Genomic DNA, 20,930 nt, shown 5'->3' with positions numbered 1-20,930 from the left:
CCATTCGGGGAGATCAGACTTTTCTTAGGAAAATGTGGGCCAGCTCTGAAGCTGCCAGGCACTGGGACCAGAGGTTAGAAATAGCAAAGGGAAGGGGGGGAGCAGGGAGGGGAGGACCCTGAGGACGTCATGGAAGCCCAGAGATCAAGGGGTGCAGGAGAGGAAAAGAGCTACAGTAAAGCAGGAGCCTGAGAGGCGCAGCGCTGACCCCATAAGAGGCTGGAATTCCCAGCCTTGGCGTGGGCGGAGCCTCAGTCCTGGGAGCCAGGCAGGGAGCTTTCCCCTCTCGGGGAGGGGACCACTTTTTCTCCCCAGAGGACAGCAGGGGCGTCTGAGGGTGTGTACGTAGACTCTGGCTTGCACTGTTCCTGCTACAGCCCCAAACTCAACCGGGCCAGGGCACTGCCCCCTCTAAGCCCAGAGAACCATCTGGGCTGTGTGGCTTGGATTCTAAATCCTCAAATCACTCGGGCTCCTTGGGCTTGCCCACATCTGTACATAATAAAGTGCTTTGTTTATTGATGATTAAAATGTCCCCAGCCCCCTGCCCCAGTGCCATGGGCCTTACAAGGAGGTCAGAGGGGTCCTGACCCCCTCAGCCCTTGGGCTGGTGGGGCCAGTCCCCCCAACCCGCCCCCTGGGCTCAGGCCTCTTCCCACTCCAGCCATGCTGGGAAGGTGGTGATGCGGGGGCAGTCGAGGGGTTTAAGGTGCAAAGAGTATAACAGACAAAACTGTATAAACACAATAGGAAAGAGCTTAACTAGGAAACAGGTAGCTTATGGAACCTTCCTCCCCATTTCAAAGGCAGGAATAGAGACGTTAAATGACAACGAAAAAGGATGTCCTATTAGTGCTGGCCTCGTGAGGGCAAGCGTTGGGCACAGGCTGGGTGGGGCTCTCCCGGTACCCCCGACCCCGACCCCCAGGGCCTGATCATGCAGGCTCCTCGCCCCACCCATGAGCAGAGGCGCAGGAGGGACGAGGCCGCTGGACACCAGCCAGGGGCAGGCTGTGGCCAGGCCCAGGGAGTGGCTGAGGCCTGTGCTGCCTTCCAGGAGCAGAGACAGACGCAGACACAGACGTCTCTAGCGTGGGAGATTCGGCTGGGGCAGCTGCTGAGGGATGGGCTGCTCCGTGAACAGCTGCCCTGCCCCCTGCCCCACTGATAGCACCTTGAAACCTCAGAACATCTGCCCGAGCCTGCTCCTTAGGGCCCCGGCCCCTGGGGTCCACCCATGTGCAGGGGCTCCTGGGCTGCAGTACCTGGGGGCTGATGCTGTGGGAGCCAGCCCGTCTGCCCACCCAGGGCCCGGCCCACCACACCCTGAGGCCCGGCAGCTCCTGGGGACATCTTCCCCAGGACCCAGGGCCCTCGGTGCAGCCGGGAGCAGGTCGGGGATGCCATGGGGAAAGCAAATGCCTGGGGTCCAGCCCCCGCCCGCCCCCCTCCCCACGGTGCACAGCTGCAGTCGGTGCACCTCGCCACGCACGCCCACCCCACACAACCCCCCCGGCGTCCGGGCCCAAGTCCCTGCCTCGGCATCCGCAGCCCTCACGGTGGGCCCACGAGTCCTCCAAAGGGGGACGGCACCCCAACTTTTCCCCAAACCCTCCGGGATGAGGGGCGAGTGAGGGGGCCCAGTAGGGGCGGGGATGAGCAGCTGAAGGTGACCTGGGCTGGGCCTGGCCACGCCCCTCTGGCTGAGGCCTCGGCGGAGTGACCAGTCACACCTGCTCCCCAGGTCCCTCCCCACCCGTACCTGCTGCCTCCAGCGCCCCCCTCACCTGGAGGGGGATGCTGTCAAGAGTTTCCTCTCTTTTTGTTTTCCTTCACTTCCAAAAAACAAACAAACAGACAAAAAGTAAAGGCTTCAAGGAGCCGCTGAAAGGGGGCACTTGGGAGTGAGGTGTCCTCCGCCAGCTCTGGGGGCTGCCAGCCTGCACAGCCCCCAGGGTCAGGGGCCCCGGGCAGAGCGTGTCCAGCCAACTCCGGAGGTGTTGCTCCCCCCGCCCCGCTCCACGACGACGAGTGGAGGGTCCTGGGCCCCGCGCAGCAGGCAGGCAGTTAGTTGTTGGTGTTCAGCCTCCCGCCGGGGCTGTCAGCGGTGGGGAAGAGCGGCGGCGGGGGAGGCAGGGTCTGGGGCAGCCCGGGCAGCAGGGGGAGGGCCTGGGGCGGGGCGGGGGGCAGGCCCGGGGCTGCGGGGGCGCTGTCGCCGCCGGCCAGGGGGTGGCTGACGCGGAAGCACTTCTCCTTGTGCGCCTTGAGCATGTTGGAGAAGCGGAAGCGCTGGCCGCACACGTCGCAGGGGTAGGGCTTCTCGCCGGTGTGCGTGCGCCGGTGCCGCTTCATGTTGGGCCGGCTGGTGAAGCTCTTGCCGCAGATCTCGCAGATGTACGGCTTCTCCCCTGCGGGGTGGGTGGTGATGGGCCGTGGGGAGTTGCTGGCGGGCTGCTACGCCCCGCAGCCCCCCGCCCCGGGCCAGCCTCTGGGCGTCCACGGATCCATCCCGGGCCCGGCCCTGGCACTGTCGGATCCTCGCCACCTTGGGCCAGCCTGTACCAGCCTCGCCCGACCTTGGGAGGCAGGGAGGCCGGCGCTGAGCCTCCTAGCGGAGAAGGGGGCCCGGCCCGGTGTGGAGTTCCTCACCGTGGGGCAGCCGTACCTGTGTGGGTCTTCATGTGCTCATCAAAGTACTGCTTCATGTTGAAGTCCTTGCCACACCACTGGCACATGAACTGCTTGTGGCCGATGTGGATGCTCATGTGTGACCGCAGCTGGTACTTGTACTGGAAACGCTCGTTGCAGTTCTGAGGGCGGGGTGGAGGGTGAGGGGGTGAGACCCAGCGCAGAGTGGGGAACAGCCTTCAGGGAGGGAAGTGCTGGCCCGAGACCACAGGGCTGTGGGAAGGACTCACATGGGGAGGGGCTCCTGGGCAAGGAGGTGTGGATGCAAAGGCCAGCCGAGGTGCTCCTGGGGTGGGGCAGTGCACGGGCACAGGTGGAGAGGCCATGGGCATGCAGGGCCCAGGCAGGAATGGGGCTCAGGAAGTGGGAAGAGGTCACAGAGTGGAGGGAGCCCTCATGCTTAAGGCCCTCCATCCTTCCTCCTGGTCCAAAGGCCCCCCTCATCCCCACCTGCAGCTCCATCTCTGATCTCTCTGCCTAAGATGCTCCTTTCTCCACCTCTCCAGAAAGCCTGCCCCATGGTTCCAGCCCATGCAGACTTCCCAACCTGAACCTTCGGAGGCTGGGTTAGGGTGGGGTGGCAGGGGTGTGGGGGGAGGTGCAGGTGGGCAACCAGGTAAGGATGGAGTGGGAGGCAGACATCAAGGGGGGGCCCCTCTCTTTCTGCATCCTATACTCCAGTACCCCAACCCCTGGTTTTTAAGCAGCTGCTGCCTCTGATCCCTGCCCCGTCCAGGATGGCTCCCGGGGCAGGAGGAGAAGGGAGCTCACCTCGCATCTGAACGGCTTCTCCCCGGAGTGCTGCAGTGAGTGCACCTTGAGAGACATGCTGCGTTTGAAGGACTTCCCACAGGTCTCGCAGGTGAAGGGCATGTCCTTGGTGTGGGCTACAGGGCAGGCACCATGGCCATGACATCTCGGGGGGACCCATCTGGCTCCTCCCAGGGGACCCCTGCCTGACCACCCCCCAGATCCAGCCCAGATCCCGCCTCCCAGGGCACCACCTACCCTGGGGCCTGCCCCATAGCCTCTGTCCCCGAGGCGAGGCCCCTTCCCTCCCGGCTAGGTCTCTCTGTTTGGTCAGACAGGCATGGAGGCCCTCTTGGTTCTTTAGCCTCTGGCCTCACTCCCAAAGCTTCGGGGAAAGATAGAAGGATTTCAAGTGGGACTGGCCTCGGCTCAAATCCTGGCTCAGCCACCGGCTCCCTGCATGGCCAATGTGTGCCTCAGCGAGCCTCAGCATCCTCTTCTATAAAAAGAGGGTAGAGTGGTCTTGGGCCTCCAGGGTGGCTGGGTCTTACAGAGGGTGGCACCTGTAAAGGCCTCAGCCTTGGGTCCCATGCCATCCAGAGGGAGTTAGTTACCTGCGCTCCTCCCAGAACAAACTCCAAGGAAGATCTGGGAGGAAGCAACTGGAGACACAGAGGGCCCCCCTCAGAGTTCAGAGCTGGGGAATCCAAGCCCAGGAAGGACCACCAATCCTGGGTTACCCAGCATGCTTCTGGCCGATACCTAGACCCCAGGGTCCCAGCTCCCAGTCAGTTCATGCTGGAGGCCTCTAGCACCGTCTGGTAGAGAACGGGGGTAAGGCCTGGCCAGGGCACACTGCCCCTCCTTGGCTAGCCCTCCCTAGAGCTCCAGGCCCCAAGCGGGTAAAGAAGGGAGGGCCACCTGGACACCAGACTCCACTAGACTCCCACCTAGAGGGGAGGGAGAGCCATGCCCAAGGCAGCGAAGTGGCCCAAAACACACTTGGGGGCCTCCTTACCGTGTCCAGGTATGACCCCTGGGGGAGGGTTGCACTCAGAGAAGCCTGAAGCCCTATCAGAGGCACCGCTGTCCTCAGACTGAGACTGGGCCTGTGTCAGCCCATGTGGCACTTCGTGTAATTTAGAAAAAGGTGCTCTGGTGGACACAGCCCCATGTCAGGATGCACAGCCTGGTTGGCAGTGTGCTAGCTGGATTCTGGTCCCCACCTGCCATCTTGTCCAGGAGTCCTTGTGCCATGTGCAACCTGCCCAACTATGCGTGGCAGCCCTGGCCCCAGAGCCTGTCCAGGACACACCTGCCACTGCAACCAGTCCCCCACCCCCTACCTCCCAGCTACGAGGGGCCTTCTCACCCCTTCATATTGCCCTTGGATTGTGAAGTGTTTCCCAGAACACCCAGCAGCTGGCCCGCTTGGACCTCAGGCTCCATCCCTCACCAGCCTCGACTTACCGACCATGTGCTTGCGCACGTGAGCCATGGTGTAGAACTTCTTCTCACAAATCTCACAGGAGAACTTCTTTTCTGCGTAGCCGTGCACAATCTTATTGTGCTCGTGGAGGGACCAGAGCTTCTTAAAAGCTTTGCCACACGTCACACACTGCGGGGTGAGAAGACTTTAGGCCCTGGGTCAGGACCATGTGACCTAGGACTAGTCACTGCCCCTCTCTGGGCCTCAGTTTCCCCACCTGAACTGTGCTGGGGAGAGAGGCCTTGATGTCCAAGGACCAGCCAGATGTGATGTTCTGAGAGCTGGGGGTGGTAACTCCCTAAATACTTACCCACCTACCCACCCACCCAGGGTGGGTCCCTCATCCTGAACTCACTAGGGTCAGGGGCCACCTCTTCCAGGAAGTCCCTCCTCTGTGCTCATTTCAACAAGGCATCTTTCTACAAAGAAGAGACACAACTGGCTGAAGGACCACAGTGGGTGAGGAGGCTACTCGGTTCATGGAGAAGTCCCTCAGATAACAGGTCCTGGCAGAGCTGGGCCATTACCTCTGCTGCCTCCCCCTGCTGGGACCCATGCCCTGACACCATGGAGATCCCCAAGGAGACAGATTCCAAAGGACTGGGGACTGTAGGAGGTACAAGGGCCTATCAGGCAATAGACGGTGGCGGGAACCGTGAGGGCCACACTCCCCCCCTCCTCTTCTCCTGGGCCCTTGTCCTACCCATCCCTGCAGCAGGCCAGGGCTCGGGCAGAAATTGGGTCAGGGTGCCCAGGACAGAAGAGGTACAAGCGTCTTTCCCCTTCAGGAGGGAAGCTCAGGTGTGTGCGCACGGAGAGTCAAAGGGCAGCCCAGCAGGCAGGCAAGTGGGAGCGTGGGCAGGAGGGTGGGGCAGGAATCAGGTAACCCCCAGATAACACTTTCTCCAGAGGGCACTGCAATTAGCAATTAGTTCAGGCAATTAGCACCTGCCTACCTACTGCCCCCCAACCTCACTCCCAGTCAGAAAAGGCAAAAACCAGCCTGGCTGGCCCTGTGCTGTCTGCACCCTGAAAGGCCGAGCTGGCCCAGACTCAGGCTGGCTCAAGGCTTGGCAGCCAGCCCAACTCCCCTGTTTGGCCCCGGCAGCCCCTGCGCTTCCCAAACTGCTCATCCAGTCCCTTTTCCCAGGCCCAGGCCAGCTGGTACCTCCAAAGAGCTGAATGCAGGGGTTTCTTCCTGCTCCGCTGCCCCTTGCTCCTTTCAGCCTTTGCAGGAAGTGGGAAATGGCGCCCCCTTCTGGGCAAACCCCTCCTCCCCTCATCTGTCCTTTTGCGCAGGGCACAGTCTGAGAAACTATACGTGGTGGCCCTGTTGGCCTTGCGGCAGCCCAGAGATCTACTAAAACACTGACTCATCCCTCCTCAGAGCTGGCTGTCCCCCAGCCTCACGTGCTCAGACAACTCTCATCCTCCCGAGTCCGGGCTCCCCTCTGCCCCTCTGGCCAAGGGTACTGTTTGTTCTACCCCTATCTGCACGTCTCTGCACGTGCTGAAGCCCAGCTCTATCCACCTCCTCCAGGAAGCTCTCCCTGACGTTATCCCTTGAGCTCTCACCACCTTGGGCTCACCCTTGGGCCTGGGCTGGTCCCACTGTCCAGGGGGCCAAGCCTGGTCTCTGCAGACTGTGTGGGCAATGCAGGCAGCAGGACACTGGGTGCCCAGGGCCCAGTTCCAGCCTGGCCCAGCCTGGCTGGCTGCCCCTGTGGGCCCCGTGAACCCACCCCGAGGCCCACCTGGATGTTGCGTTCGCAGTCTGTCTGCCGGTGCAGCAGCAGCTCGCTCTCTAGCAGGAAGCGCTTGCCGCACTGGTCGCAGATCTGCATGCGGCTGTGGGTCACGTTCATGTGCTTCTCCAGGTACCAGCGGTTGTTGAAAACACGCGGGCACTTCTGGCACGGATGGTGCTGCTTCTCCTCCAGCTTCACCTTGGCCCCCAGACCGTCAGCGGCCTGTGGCCCTCGGGCTGGGGCAGGAGCCACTCCTGCAGGTGGCTTTGGCCGCTTCCCACCCTGCCGCCCAGCCTCCTCAGGCTCAGGGAGGCCCCGGCGCCGGGCGGACCGCGTTGCCATGCGACTGTGGGGAGGGGGGTCTGCCCCACTACCGCGGCCCCCCGGCCCCTGCCTGCCCCCCGCCCCCCCATCCTCCTCCTCCTCCTCCCCCTCCTCCTCCTCCTCCGAGCTCTCCTGGTCTGGCTCGCTGTGCCCTTCCTCCTGCTCCTCCTCCTGGTCCGGCTCGCTGTGCCCCTCCTCCTCCTCCTCCTCGTCCTCTTCTCCCTGACTGCCGCCCTCCTCCTCCTCCTCCTCCTCCTCCCCTCCACTGCCACCGCCCTCCTCTTCCTCCTCCTCTTCCTCCTCCTCCTCCTCGTCGGCCTCCTCCTCCTCCGAGTGTCTCTGCAGCCCGTCCTCCCCGCCCAGCACCATGGTGGCCGGGCCTGTGGCAGCGCCCGGCTTCCCCTCGGGCCCTGTGGACACGTGCAGCGTCTGGTTGTTGAGGTTCACCTCCACGATGATCTGGGACTGCTCCCGGTGACCGTAGGCGCCGGAACCCCCAAGATCCTCCTCCAGCTCCTCCCCACCCTCCAGCTTGCACAAGCTGGCCGGGGGCCGGCCGGCCTCCTCGACGCCACCCTCCTTCTCCTCCTCCTTAAAGAAGGGCTGAGCCGGCCCGATGGTGGCAGGCACCGTGCCACCTGTGGCCCCAGCCCCGTCCTCAACGCGCACCGAGTAGGGGTCAGGGCCCTCACGGGCGTAGATCTTGGGCAGGCCCGGGGCGTCGGCCTCCTGCTTGATGTCACAGTAGTAGGGCGGTGCGGCCGGGGTGCAGCTGGCGGCCGGCTGGGCAAGGGCCACGGTGCCGGGGCCTGGGGGGCCGAGGGAGCGGGCGTCCAGCAGCTCCTGGCAGGACGCGGCAATGTCGGCCATCTGCAGCAGCGAGGCGGCGCTGAGCACCTCGTGGACGTTGGCCGCGTTGACCAGCAGCTTGGACGTGTAGATGAAGTTGAGGATCTGCTGCAGGCCGCCGGGCGCCAGCGCCTCCAGGGACAGCTCCACGCGCTGCAGCTGCTTGTTCTGGGTGAAGAGCGAGTGGAAGAACTGGCTGTAGGCGGCCAGCACACCCTTGTGGGCCGGGAAGACGCTGCGCTGGGGCACCAGCACCAGGTCCACGTCGCACAGGTCAGGCTGGAAGAGGCGCTGCTCGTTCAGGCGGCCCATCAAGCAGGCGAAGTGCAGCGCCACGTCCTCCACCAGCGAGAACTCGGCCGCCGGTGAGTCCGTCGTCTTCTCAACCAGCAACTGTGGGGCAGAGGGCACAGGTCAGGTCAAGGCCATCTGGGAGGTGGCCACCCACCCATCACTCCTGGTTCCATGTTACAGGGAAGGTGCCGAAGCCCAAGCAAGGACGAGGGGGAACCAGGATTCAAGCCCGAGTTTGCTGTTCCTCAGAGCTCAAACTCTGGTCGAGACCTTCGGAGGCCGCATGTCAGCTCCTGGGTCAGTGGTTAACTTTCCCTGGCCTCCAGCTCTTCCACTGTGAAATGGGAGAAGTGGTCCCGGGAAGGGGAGGGGAAGAGGAAGAAAGGGGAAGGAAAAGGTTCGGGGGTGATCAACCGCCCAGGTGGGCCAGGAACCTAGGGGTTTCCTGGGATGCGGGGCTTTTGATGCTAAAACCAGGGCTGACCCCAGCAAACCAGGACTGGGTTGTCTCCCCAAAAGCGTCCCCAGAGGCATCCCTTCAGCATTTCTGGGCCCCATGGATTCTCTCCTCCACACTCACTCACATACAAATAAAGCCAAGCCTGCCTAAGCCCAGACAGCTCAAGAACAGGTCAGGCTCACCGGCTCACTGCTCTGCCTCTGGCCACTGCACCCCTGGGGCAGCACCTGAGGGGATCCCTCAGCTCACCCACAGCGGCCCTCAAGGTCTAGGCCTGAGGCCTTGCAGAGGCAGAAACTTTTGTGAAGAAATCCAGGCCCATGGTCCCACTGCCCTGTTGGAGGAGGCTGGTGAGGTCCAGCCGTCCCCTCCTTCCTCAGCCAGAGCTTGGGCCAGGCTGCCGCCTGTGGCCTCAGGCCTGGCGGCAGCAGCTCCCCCCACAGAAAGGTTCTGTAGGGGCAAAGGACACAGCTGTGTTACCTGTCCACCATGCTTGAGGCAGGAGGCCCCTAAGGCTTGTCCCAAGCCCTGTTCCCTCTAGTCCCCCAGACCCCAGGTCAGGTGTGGTCCAGGCCCAGAGGTTCCGAGATGGCCTCATCTTGGAGGTCACACCACTGGGGGCTTCTGGAGCCTGAGGGAGGCCCTTGAATCTGATGGGTCAGATTCCTAGACCCTTGGACCACACCCAGTACCTGTGAATTGCCCAAAGTAATTATTCCTGGTCGCACCACAGCGGCTTCCCCAAAAGGTGGGCAGCACAGACAGGCAGGCTGCCCAGTCCCTTGCATGGGTCCAGCGCACAGCAGATGTTCAATTAACATCTGTCGGCTATCTGCCTGGCTGGACCAGCCCCGCAGGTTCCAGGTTCTGGCCCTCCTCAGGCCCTGTCCAGCTAAGTCAGAGCCTCCTACATTTGAGGATACCTTGCTGCACTGCAAAGACATCAGCTCCCTGACCCCGTGCACCTCTCTGGAAGCCCTGGGATGAAACCCCAGTCCTGTGCATCCACAGTCCAGCCCTCCCCTTCATGCCAGTCCTTCCGGTCACCTGAATGAGAGGATCTGCCCTGGGCCTCGGGATGAGCCTCAGGGAGCCTCCAGGGGCCACCTGCTGACAGATCTGCCCTGGGTTTCACCCTTCACATCCAGCAGCCCAGGACAGCACCCATGCTCTCTCTTTCTCTCTCTCTCTCTCACCACCATCTCTCTTGAGTTCTCCCCCAACACCTCCTTCCCCCCAGCCAAGAAGCCACCCATCTGCTCCTCTGTCTCAGGGCTGCTGGCCCGTCCAGGCTTGACCAATCTAACGGGGATAAGGTGCCAACCCCCTCCCATCTCCATCCACTGACTCATTCTGATTCATCTTCTGGGACCAACCCCTATTACATAGATGGGGAAACCGAGGCTCAGAATGGGAGGGTCCCACAGCAAGCAAGAGCAGAGGCCCTAGACTCTTAGCTCTGCTAAGGCCACCCAATCTGTGCTGGACTAGACACTATTCCACGTGGAAGTATTTCTTGGCCTTTAATGACCTAAAAAGCAGGATGAGGCATCTGGGGACCCTCCCACCCAGGGGACCAGCTGTGCTTCCCCAGACCCCATCACCACCTCCGGCGACCTGCACCCTCCTTCCCAGAGCTGCTGCCACCTGCGAGTCAGTGAGGGGTCAGGGTGCAACTTGGCTGTAACAGGGGTTCCTCAGGGCCTCCAGGGGCCAGGCAGTGGTGGGGAAGTGGCTTGGATAAAGACTTGCCAATGTCGGACCTGTTGTGGGGTACCCACCCTAGGGCACAGGGTTCTGGTCCATTGCTCCCCCTTCACAGAATGCCCTCCAGTGCCTGCCTGCCAGGGGGCAAGGGCAATGCCCGACACTTCCCTTGTGCAGATCTGGTCCCAGGATCCAGTGAGGACCCCTCTGGCCTCAGCAGGGGACGAAGGGTTAGTCTAGAGGGTAGTGCTGCCCCAAAGACTCCATTTCCAAGGCAATGCTCCCAGCTAAGCCAGCACCATCCTTGGCCCTTGAGGGGCCCAAGAACCTTACAACCAGGCAGCCTGACTGGACTTCCTTGACCGGGCACATAGATGCTGCCTAAGTCCATAACTGGCAGCCCCTCAGCAGGGCGCGGCTACCCCCTAGCCTGGTACCTCCCACACAGGGCCACCAGCTGTGTCTGCCTCTCCAGCCAGATGTGCTAGTTCCCTGAAGCTGCAGATGCCCCTCCCCATCTGGCTGTGCCAGCTGCAGCCACACACCCCACCCCCAAGTCCAGGCCAGCCCAGCTAAGATACAAGACCAGGGGAGTGGTCAGGCACTTCCGTTGCCAGGGTGTTTCATGCCCTCAACCCTCCCCCCAAGCCAGGCTGGGGGAAGGCCAGGTGCCAGGGACACCTGCCGAGGCTGCCTTACCATGGTCAGAGCCTTCTGCTCCTAAGGGGTACCCTGCCTCACTGTCACGAAACCACCAGCTTCCTACCCTGCCCTGGCATCTCCCTGGAGGCCCTAGGATGAAACCTGGGCGTCCATCTGCACACCCTACTCCCATGTCAATCCTTCCATCGCTGGGCAGCAGTGGGTGGGCCCAGACTGAGCAAGGGGGCACAGGCTCATGACTTCCAGCCTCCTCCTTTTAGGGAGGAGGTGTCTATGCCAGCCTCCTCTCAACTCAGGCCATCCGTCCTTTCCGAGAAACAGGCCCAGAGAGGGCGGGAGACCGGCCCAAGGTCACACAGGAGTTTGGACCGGAGCTGCAGGCGTCCCCCACATTCCGCTCGGCCCAGGAGCCCCGAATCCCCAGGCAGGGCGTCTCCAGCGCCCACGTGGCCCAAGGCCCAGGCGGGAATCCGACCTCCTCCCTGCCCCCATCACCCAGTCCGAGGGCGGTGCCGTCCCGGGCTCAGAAAAGCGCCCCCCTCCGCCAGTGCCTAGCAGGACCTCAGCCTCTCGTGCCCGGCCCCCAACCCCAGGAATTTAACCCCTTCCCCGCCGACGGCCGCGTCAGAGCGCCGCATTCCCAGCCCGCAAGGACCCAGAGAAGGGGTCGGGGAGACCCAGAGAGGGGTAAGATCCCTCACATCCCTCCACCCCGAGCCGGCCGGCCGTGCGCTCCAGAGGGCAGAGCGGGCAGGTGGGCGGATAAGCGGGGGGACAGGCAGGGCCTTGCGTACCATGGTGCCGTGGCGCTGGGGGCTCACAGGGCCCCGCGGGATCGCGCTGCCCCCGGCGGCCGGGCCGGGGCCGCTCCATGAAGCGCCGCGCTGGGGGCCGCCCCCGCGCAGGGCCCCGCGACCATGGCCCCCGGGGGCGCGGCCGGGCGGGCGGAGGCGCAGGGCCGCGGCGAGTCCAGCCGCCGAGCAGCTGCGGCCCCAGAGCCTCGGGCGCGGCGGGCGGGGGGCGCGGGGCGCCGATTGGAGCCCGCGCGTCAGCTGGGGCCGCCGTCTGGACGCTTAAAGGGCCAGGCCGCCCTGCGCGCCGGCGGGGGTCGCGGACACGCGTGGTGCGAGCCGTCCCGGTGCAGCCCGCCCCTCCTCGGGCCGCCGGGCCCCCTGGCCACGACCCGTCGCTCCTATCCTAGCGGACGGACCCCGGCCTCACTCTCCCGCGGCGAGCCCCCTTTCCTCCGGGAAGTTCGTCTGGGAGTCTAACCTCGGTGTCCTCCAGCTGCGCCACAGAGGCGGGGTCGGAGTAGTAGGCGGCCCTGAAATCGGGAAGCTGGGCCCTCCCGCCCCCCGCCCCCCCAGCCCCCCCCGCCTCCCCCCGCCGCAATCAGCTGCAGAAAAGGCTTACACCTGCTCCCCTGAGCGACCTCACACCGAGGGACCGAACCCCCGTATCCTAGCCGCGTCACCATCCCCACCCTCTGGCCTGGGCTGCTCAGACCTTAGGGTGAGTCTAGGATCTCCAACTAGCCTGGCCGCCCCCGCCCCCGCCCCACCCCAGGACAGCTCAGGGTTTGTTTGGTTCTGTGCCTCCAGGACTTGGTTCTGGTCGACCCCTACCTGGTGGCTGCCTCTGGCTGCCCAGGGCCGCCCAGAGCAGGAGATGCGAGAACCCGTACCGCAGCTGCACTGATGAAATCCTTTAATGTGACAGGCCCACAGGCCCAGGTCCCACTGTGTCCCCCAGCCGTGTGGCCTGATGGCTGCTGAGAGGCCGCCTTGCTCCGTCTCTGCTGGGGAGATGCAGCCAGGCCTGCGGAATGCTGCTCTGGCATGGACACCAGTGGGGGCTGGGGGCTGGCTGTGCTGGCAGGAGGCTGCAAAGGAACACTGCCAGGCTGAGCAGGCAGCAGGGTGGGGACCACAGGGTGCTGGGCCTGGCAGGGTCTAGGTGGTGGCTGGGCCGCCATTGTGGCGAGGGGGCCTCTCGTATGGCCCATGTCATCATTCAGATGCCTTTCTGTGCCCCCAACTCCAAGCTGATGGCTGCCCCATCTTTGGTCACTCTCACATTGCCCCCATCTGCAGTACCACAGAGCATCCCCCATCCCTCCGCTCACATGTGCACTTGTGCTTACACACCCGCCCATGCCTGGCTGTAGCAGTGTCCCCTGAGTACGCCACCTTACTCATGAGTGGGCAGGGACTCTGGGGCCTGTTCAGAGTGACTTGGTTCTGGGTGCCAGGGAAGGAAATGGAGCAGAGGCCAAGATCCCCGGCAGGCGCCATCCTGTAGTCTGATGTCTGTCCTGTGAAACTGCATGGGCCTCCCCTGAGGCCGGGATGGGTAGGCCCTTAAGACAGGGCCATCCCAGGGCCAGGGAGAAAACATCTCACGGGCCAAGATGGGGGTGACCGAAGAGCACCAAGAGAAAGAGGAGGAAAACACATGGCCAGATGGAGGGTGAGGAAAGACCCCGGTGGAAAAAGAGATGGGAAGAGAGGAAGGGGCACAGATGGGGACATGCCCCCAGAGAAGGCCACTGCAGACATTGCCGTGGTGGGCGCAGAGACAGCTGGCTCAGCTCCCAAAGACCTCAAGCTGAGGCCGGGCCAGAGCAGCCTGCATGCCTGACCAGCCCATCACCTCAGGGCTGCCTTCCACTTCTTCCTCCATCCCAACCCACTTCCTCTTCTGACTCAGTGGATCCTTGCACGGGCCTGGGAGGTGGTAAGAGAGGAACTGTGTACCCATTGGTGGGATAAGGACAGTGAAGGTACAGCAGGACAGAGCACACAGCAAGACACCAGCGTCAGAAGCCAAGAAAAGGGAGGCTGGAGCAGTCTCCCCCGCAGGGTGGGAGGAGCCTGGCAGAGAGGGCTGCACAGGACACTCCCGGGCCCACTTCCCAGCCAAGGTTTGGCAGGGGGTGTGGCCACTGTGACCAAGGTAGGGCTGCTGGCCCTTTTGGGATTGGCCTTGGTTGCAGCAGTCAAGCCAAAGGAGGGGCTGGAGGTTGGGTGAGAAGGGAGGGAATGGGGGCTCAGTCTTCCTGAAGACCCGAGCTGTCCCCTTTGCTTCTCTGGCCTACAGCCCATCTACTGTGGGAACCCCAGGACAGAGCCAGCTCTGGGAGAGGCTACTGGCACTTGGGTCACATGAGACTTGGCAGGAAGGCACTGTGTGAAGAGCTCAATCTGGTGGGCTCAAATGGGGCTGCTCAGAGCTGAGGACTGAAAGTTGAGTAACACTAGGGCAAAAGGAGAGGAAGGGAACTCCAGGCAGAGGGAATAGCACCTGCACAGGCCGGAAGGGAGGGTATAGTTAAACATCTGCAGGGAACTAGAGGTGATTTGATGTAGCCGAATCCAGATTCTCGTCTGGTGGGAGCGGCCGGATGGAGATAGGCAGAATTGTTCTCTTGGCCTTGGAAAGGGTCATGCCACAGGATCTTCCCCTCAGGGTTGGTCAAGGCAGGCTTTCTGGAGGGTGTAGGGTGGGACCAGTTATCGGGGAGGGGGATCCCAGGCCAGAATCGCATGCCACAGGGGCAAGCCAGGAGTCTGTGGAGACAAGGGGAGGGCTGGAGGATCCTCAGACACTTGGGACTGGGTGCTGGCAAGGTCGGCAGAGCCACACCCCTGCCTCTAGAGGCCAGCTCATGGGTTTTCTCACAACTTCCCTAAGCTTCTAGACCAAACTTCTCTCCCAGTTCGGAGAGGAGGAAGAGACTCAAACCATGCTGTGGGGCAGCACACGTGTGCGTGTGCGCAGAGCAGGGCTCAGCCTCCCTAGGCGGGGCGTGGAGCTGGTTAACTGTGATGGGGGAGGGAGCAAAGAGTGGGCAGGGCCAGAAAACAGAAAGGGACATCGCAGCATGGGGCTGGTGGGGTGGCAGGGAAGTTCCACCTACCTACTAGGTGCTGACCCAGGGCTCTGCAGGGTCGGGCAGCACGGATCTCTGGGTGTGGGGTTGGAGGCGGGGGGTGGATTGCTCCTGTCCTGAGCTCAGCACTAACAGGCTACAGCTGTAGGGGGGTGGGGACCTAATTCAAACCAGCAGGTTGCCCAGTTCCCTCCCAGAGCATAAACGTCATGGCCTAGGCATTCAGGGCCTCCCTGGCATCTACCAGGATCCTCTCCCACCCTGCTGGTTCAAGGGGCCCTGGGCCTCTCACTAGTGACTGAGCCTGGCCCTCCCTGTGAAACTTGTGGGACAAGCACTCTGATCTTGGAGGCAAGCCCAGGGGCTAGTGTCCCTGAACAATGTGTGTTTAGTTCCAAGCATTTAATCCTCACCACTCCTAAGATAGAGGAGTCCTTAGTATGAGGAGTTGTATTATAAAGGTCAAGCAATTTACCTAGCTATCCGCCTAGAAGTGTCAGAGTGGAACTTGAACCCAGGCAGTCTGACTCAGGCCCCAAACCCTTAAGGACTGTGCCATAGAATAGTTGCTCATAGAGGTCTTTAATTTCTTCAAAATAAAATCAGATTGGGCCAGTGGGATCCTTCTTGGTCTTTCTCTGGGAATCTGGCCTGGTGGTAGAGGTTTTAGTTGCAGGAGACCCTGGGGGACCTGAGACTGGGAAGTTCCAGCCCAGAGCCCGATCCCGTGGGCTCTCTGGGAGGCTGATTCATCTCCAGACCGGCCCAGGAAGGGCCGAGCACCCCGGTTCTCATATCTGGTTGCACCCTCTTTCGGGGTTTATGAGCTGAGAGACTGACAGTCTAAGGACCATTAGCCTCATGTTGCAGAGGAGGGTCAGGCCTCCAGATGCAGAACGCAGGTGTCCGTCCTGAGAGCTTGGGTCACATTTTCTACCCCAATGTCCTCAGGACTCTGGGCTGGCGGAAGAGACGCAACCCTCCCCAGGCTAGTCTGGGTCCTGCCGACCATGAAACTCGGCTCAGTCTCTGGAGCTGGAGTCCGATAGCTGTAGGTGGTGAACAGTGGGTCTGGGGTCTCCAAGAGGCAGAAGTGCTTGGCCCAAGCTTCGTGTAGCCCCACTGGAGGCCTTCTGATTCACGGGGAGCAGAGCAGGCAGAGGCGATGGAGCACTGCCTCTACCTTCTACTGAAATCTTTTTTTTTTTTTTTTAACATCTTGATTGGAGTATAATTGCTTTACAATGGTGTGTTAGTTTCTGCTTTATAACAAAGTGAATCAGTTATACCTATACATATGTTCCCGTATCTCTTCCCTCTTGCATCTTTAAAGAAAACCTTCCACGAGAGCCTCTTGCTCCTTTGTGTGTGTTGCCCGGGTGGGCTTTCCTTGCCTCACGCTCATCAGGCGCTGACTGGAGCTGCCTAGGGTCTGTCTGCAAGAGTGCACGCGGTCTTCTTCCTGGGTGCCAGCTCTTCTCCCTGACCTTTACAGCGTCAAAGAACTTCTCCCTGCTGAGCAGGAGTCCTCTTGGCACTCTGCCCAGTTCACTCTATCACCAGTGCCTCATGGGATTCACCTCTCCCTCTGGGCAGTGGCAAAGTGGATTCCCTCTCCCAAAGACCAGCCGTCTGAGCCCAGGCTCTTCCCACGTGAGCCATGGCTTCCAGCCCCTCACCTGGCCACACAGTTTGTGTCACTCACTCTGCACCGGTGGAGCCTCCTTTCGCTTCCAAACAGTGATGCCTAGCCAGTGTTCATGGTCACTCGTGAGAGGGGCATTTCCCCTGAATTCTCTTGCCAGCTAATTCAGAATAGAAAAAACCAGTCTTTGACACATTTCCTCCCAATACTGCCCAGCTGATCAAGACGATCACTCAGAATTTGATTAAAGATCCTTGTGTTCTCTAAAAAATAACACCCTAAAGGAACCCCACTTGGGGATTTCCCTACAGCAAACAGACTCTACAATTTTATTTAAATTTTAAGGCAACACATCCAGATTTGCCTGTTTTCAGGAACTGCCGGACTTGGGGGTTTAGTGTTAACTTTGAAAACTGAACCTCTGCCAATCTTACTGTGTGAGGTTATGTTGTATTCACTAAGAAAGTACAAATCCCTTTGAGTTCTGAGGAGAATAAAGTTAATTGTACTTGTCCTGCAAATTCTCATGTGGATGCTAAAAATATCACCATGAATGTCTTCTCCAGGAGAGAGTGCTATGTGCCTGCCTGGTGAACCACTGTTAGGGAGGGAAGGTGGAAGCTGCAGGTGGCGTAGCAGGTAAACATGCTGTCCCTAGGCAGCATCTCACAGATGGGCGGGGGGACGTATTCCCTCCTCAGCAAAGGCATCTGTTATATGCAGGTCACCTCAGCTGGATGACAACAGAGCCTGGAAGAAACGTGGAGTTGGCAGGGGAAGGAAGACCAAGCACCATCAATGGTTCTCTGCGTAGGTGAACGTTTCTGCCTGAAGTTCTCTCTAGCTCCACCTCGTGCCCTACCACTAATACTCGGCCAGAAGACGAAAACAAGCCACAGACAGATGAGATGAAGTCTCTTCACTGGCTGGGTCAGCAAGGAGACTCAACGTCTCCTTTTCCATTTCAGAAAGACTATTTGAAGTCTGGATGAATAAAGAAGGATGAAACATGCACAGACTCAAACTTAGACTAAGTATATATTTTAATTTCTACAAGGCCCCCCTTTCCAGTTTTAGGGAAATTTAAATGAAGTGTATACAAATCAGACATTACCAATATGTACAAAAGTATTTTCTACAGTTTTTGAACAATACCAGCTATATCATATTTCATTTGCAGTAAACAGGACATTACAAAAACAGTCCAATAATGCATCGTCTATTAAGAAGCACAATACACATAATTCAATTTTATTAAAAAATAATTTAAAATACAGAACAATCCCCTTTATGAAGAAAAGCTATTTCTGTAGTCCATTCAGTAAACACACAAGTTGAATGCTGCAGCTGAGGGCTGTTCTTTTCCATGGAGAAAACAAACGAGGCTTCTAGGGCCCACCTTTTCAGGGTAAAAGTCTACCCACAGCACAACAGGCGAAGTTATTGCCTGTGGGAGGCAGAATTCTAAAATGTCCCTCCCCCTATTTCATGTCCCAATCCCAGGAACCTGTAAATGTGATACCACTTCTGTGACTATGTTCTGTGGCACAGCTGACCTTAATATAGGGAGACTATCTCAGTGGGCTTGATCAAATCACACGAACCTCAAAACAGAGGAGGAAGGCAGAGAGACCTGAAGCATGAGAAGAAGGCCTCGATGGGCCATTGCTGGTTTGAAGACGGAGGGAAGCACACAAGAAGGAATGCGAGCAGCCTTAAGGAGCCGAGAAAGAGGACCCCGGCTGACGGCCAGCAAGGAACTGAATACTGCTAACAACCTGAATGAACTTGGAAGCAGATTCTTTCCCAGAGCCTCCATAAAGGAATGCTGCCCTGCTGACCCTTGATTTCAGCCTTGTGAGACCCTGAGCAGAGAATCCAGCCATACTGTGCTGGACTCTGGAGCTACAGAACTGTAAGCTAAGAAACGAGTGCTGCTTTAAGCTGCAAAGTTTGGGGTCATTTGTTACACAGCAATAGAAAACGAATACACTGACCAAAGGTAACTCTTCTTAACGTAATTAGATTTGGCAGTTTTTGTTTGGGTTCTAAATGCAGTTTCTTTCCACTGCGTATTATTAAAGCAATAGTCTCCTCTGCAGGCAACCTTTGAAAACCCTTCATATGAGCGCACGTTGTTTTGTATTCACTATCAAGTATGTTTGTTTGACTTAGGTCCTATTTTCTAATGTATTCTCATCTATCAACTTGGCAAACAACTGGCCACTTAACCCTGTTTATGAACCTTTTATGGGTGATGGTTTTAATATATCCAAGGTCACCCCTCCATCCATCAGGGGTGGTCAGATCCCTCCAACCGAGGGCTCTTTCCCACTTCCCAAGTACACCAGGCAAGCCCTGGGGTAGGATCGCACAGAGTTCTGCATCAAACATCCAATATGAATTTCTTCTGCATAACTGGATTAAACTGGCACTAAGGTGATTAAGTACACTTGGGGAAAAAACTCAAACTAAAGGTTAAAAAAAATCTCACCAGTTTTTACAGGTCAAATCATTTCTGCAGGAACCACCCAAGACTGTGAAAGTGTGTAATCTATGCAGTACTGCACACCCCGATTCCCTGTCTGTTGTCATAGGTTTACCATCTCACACAAGGCTTCACTGAGTCAGTGCAGGCCACTGAAACAGGGAAACATGCTGGCGGGTGCGGAGAACAGTTCAACTGCTCTTGCATCTGCCTCTTACTTGAAAGACTTAAAAGCCCTGCAACATGTGCCCAGGATGGTGGCAGGGAGATCTTGGTGTTACTTTTGAAGTCCACTCTCCAATCAACTCCTCCAGGGGCACACGCATCAGTTCTGTGCAGCAGACCCCAGTGGCCACACAACCCCATGCCAATCCTGCCCGCTCCATGGCCCCCAGCCCACACCTGTGCTTGAGAGAGGCCCTCCAAATATTTAAAGTGAATAGAGCTTAGAAGGACCCATGTTTGGTGCCAATGAATTTTAAAAAATTCATTTCTCTCTCTGACGGAATTCCAATGTACAGTATATAAGAATAATGCACCAAAAGGTACCAAACACCAAAGCATAAACTGGAATAGAATTGTTTTTTTACAAACCGAACTTCTGATAGTATTTATTAAAAAGCACATAAAACATTAGGGCTTTAGAGACAGTGCAGGTATTTATAGTTAAGGCTGATTTACTCTTCTTAACCTCACCCGCCAGCCTGAAATAATACAGTGGGCTGTATGGTGACTACTTTCCTGATCCTCTGAGACAACAAAGAAGTAAGGAATGAATTAAGAACCCCAGAGCCACTGCCTTATACTCCTGGCTACCATTAGTATCAATTCTGGGCAGTTTGTTTTTAAGAGCACACATGTATAAGGTTCTGTGTAATTGGTATATAAGTATTTGGTCACCTTTCACAGTTCTCCTTCACAGTTCTATGCTTGGCAGCATATATGCTAAGACCTTAAAAACGGGCAAAAAGAATCTGTATTCTAAGAAATACATGAGATGGAGAGAAATAATCTAGCTAAAATAATATTGCAAAGCATATTTAAATTTCATGATTTCTTGATTCAAGAAAATGAAATTCATTTCCATAGTTGGCTACTGTAAAATGTGGCATACAAATATTTTTAGGAGACATATCTGTATTTTAAATTCTACGCACATGTAAATGAACAAATAACAATAAGTGTCTATTTTTCAACTTCATCTCTAATGTTGAAATAGAACAACAGACTGCCATTAAGTTTCGTAGACTTTTAAGTTACCAGATATTTACAAATAAGATATAATTTGTATCAAAAAAAGGGGACACTTTCAACTATATCTGCTGCTTTCACTGGGACTCCGGTGATGAGAGTAACTTCGGTCACTTTCACTGTCAGAGCCATAAGATCTACAACTCCTGTATAACAAAACAAAAACAGAAATACCTTTTAATTGTCAACCCTTTGAATTCCTCTTGTAGCTTCTTTTTTGATATGAGTGGCCTGAAAGCAAGTGGCTTGAAGAGGCACAGCAGTGGGTTGGCGAGTGGGGTACTGACTGTGGCAATACTGTGGACTTTTCAAAGATGTCAATGACAGATGGTGGTAATACCGAGGTTAAGATAAAATAAAGAAACTTCTTGGGGAATTACTTGAAATCCACTCATATATGTGAGAATAATTTTCCATGTTACCCAAAATGAACATCAATATTTAATCAGACTGAGGAAGTAAGGGAAAAAAGGCCCACAAAGAGAGTTTCATTAAAAGACAAGGAAATCAAAATCAAATCAAAATGGGAGCCCAATGAGGGGTGAGGCTGAGGTGGGGCAGGGACAGGACCACTGGGAGAGTGAGTCAAGAAGACTTGGTTATGGTCACCATTCAGTTATTTCGAAAAATATTCAGAGAGAGCCAGTCACTTTGCTAGATGCAAAGGGCACACACAGAGTAG

At 58.0% G+C, this 20,930-nt stretch overlaps 2 protein-coding genes and 1 long non-coding RNA gene across 15 annotated transcripts in view; 1 reads left to right on the top strand and 2 right to left on the bottom strand.

Annotated features, from left to right (window-relative positions):
* Positions 1 to 495: 495 nt before the first annotated feature.
* Positions 496 to 12,758, bottom strand: ZBTB47 (zinc finger and BTB domain containing 47). Of its 7 annotated transcripts, none has more exons than XM_082348492.1 (7): positions 11,767 to 12,262; positions 6,682 to 8,241; positions 4,909 to 5,056; positions 3,460 to 3,504; positions 2,919 to 2,974; positions 2,666 to 2,810; positions 496 to 2,408 (listed from the first exon to the last, which is right to left on the bottom strand). In XM_082348492.1, the coding sequence occupies exons 1-7, from the start codon at positions 11,767 to 11,769 to the stop codon at positions 2,068 to 2,070; spliced, it is 2,298 nt and encodes a 765-aa protein (XP_082204618.1). In that variant the 5' UTR covers positions 11,770 to 12,262; the 3' UTR covers positions 496 to 2,067. The 7 variants fall into 7 exon arrangements, 6 of the variants coding, with proteins under 6 accessions (XP_082204618.1, XP_082204620.1, XP_082204617.1 ...); XR_014232880.1 differs by having other exon boundaries at positions 2,271 to 2,408; positions 3,460 to 3,575; positions 11,767 to 12,263; XM_082348494.1 differs by lacking the exons at positions 2,919 to 2,974; positions 11,767 to 12,262 and adding an exon at positions 12,598 to 12,758 and having other exon boundaries at positions 3,460 to 3,575.
* LOC309608552 lies at positions 9,074 to 17,521 on the top strand. Its single transcript, XR_014232961.1, has 2 exons — positions 9,074 to 11,659; positions 17,233 to 17,521. It is a non-coding gene; the product is annotated as an uncharacterized lncRNA (long non-coding RNA).
* Positions 17,522 to 17,534: 13 nt separating this feature from the next.
* Positions 17,535 to 20,930, bottom strand: part of NKTR (natural killer cell triggering receptor) — a 49,140-nt gene continuing 45,744 nt past the window's right edge. For all 7 annotated transcript variants that reach the window (XM_082348351.1, XM_082348350.1, XM_082348354.1 and 4 more), the window contains one exon: positions 17,535 to 20,394. In XM_082348351.1, the coding sequence (XP_082204477.1) occupies positions 20,307 to 20,394 (88 nt within the window). In that variant the 3' untranslated portion in view covers positions 17,535 to 20,306. The remainder of the gene's footprint in view (positions 20,395 to 20,930) is intronic.

This window comes from Balaenoptera borealis (genome assembly GCF_965194805.1).
Source record: "Balaenoptera borealis genome assembly, chromosome: 12".
In the NCBI taxonomy this organism is placed as follows: Eukaryota; Metazoa; Chordata; class Mammalia; order Artiodactyla; family Balaenopteridae; genus Balaenoptera; species Balaenoptera borealis.
The sequence above is the reverse complement of the archived record's forward strand: the minus strand, read 5'-3'. Positions and strand labels throughout refer to the sequence as shown.

Excerpts from the sequence above, each read along its gene's own strand:
- ZBTB47 (XM_082348491.1), bottom strand. Across the intron at positions 3,576-4,908 it reads CGTGCGCAAGCACATGGTCG|CCCACACCAAGGACATGCCC; the intron begins GTAAGTCGAGGC and ends CCTGCCCTGTAG. Across the intron at positions 2,811-3,459 it reads AGAAGCCGTTCAGATGCGAG|AACTGCAACGAGCGTTTCCA; the intron begins GTGAGCTCCCTT and ends CCCCGCCCTCAG.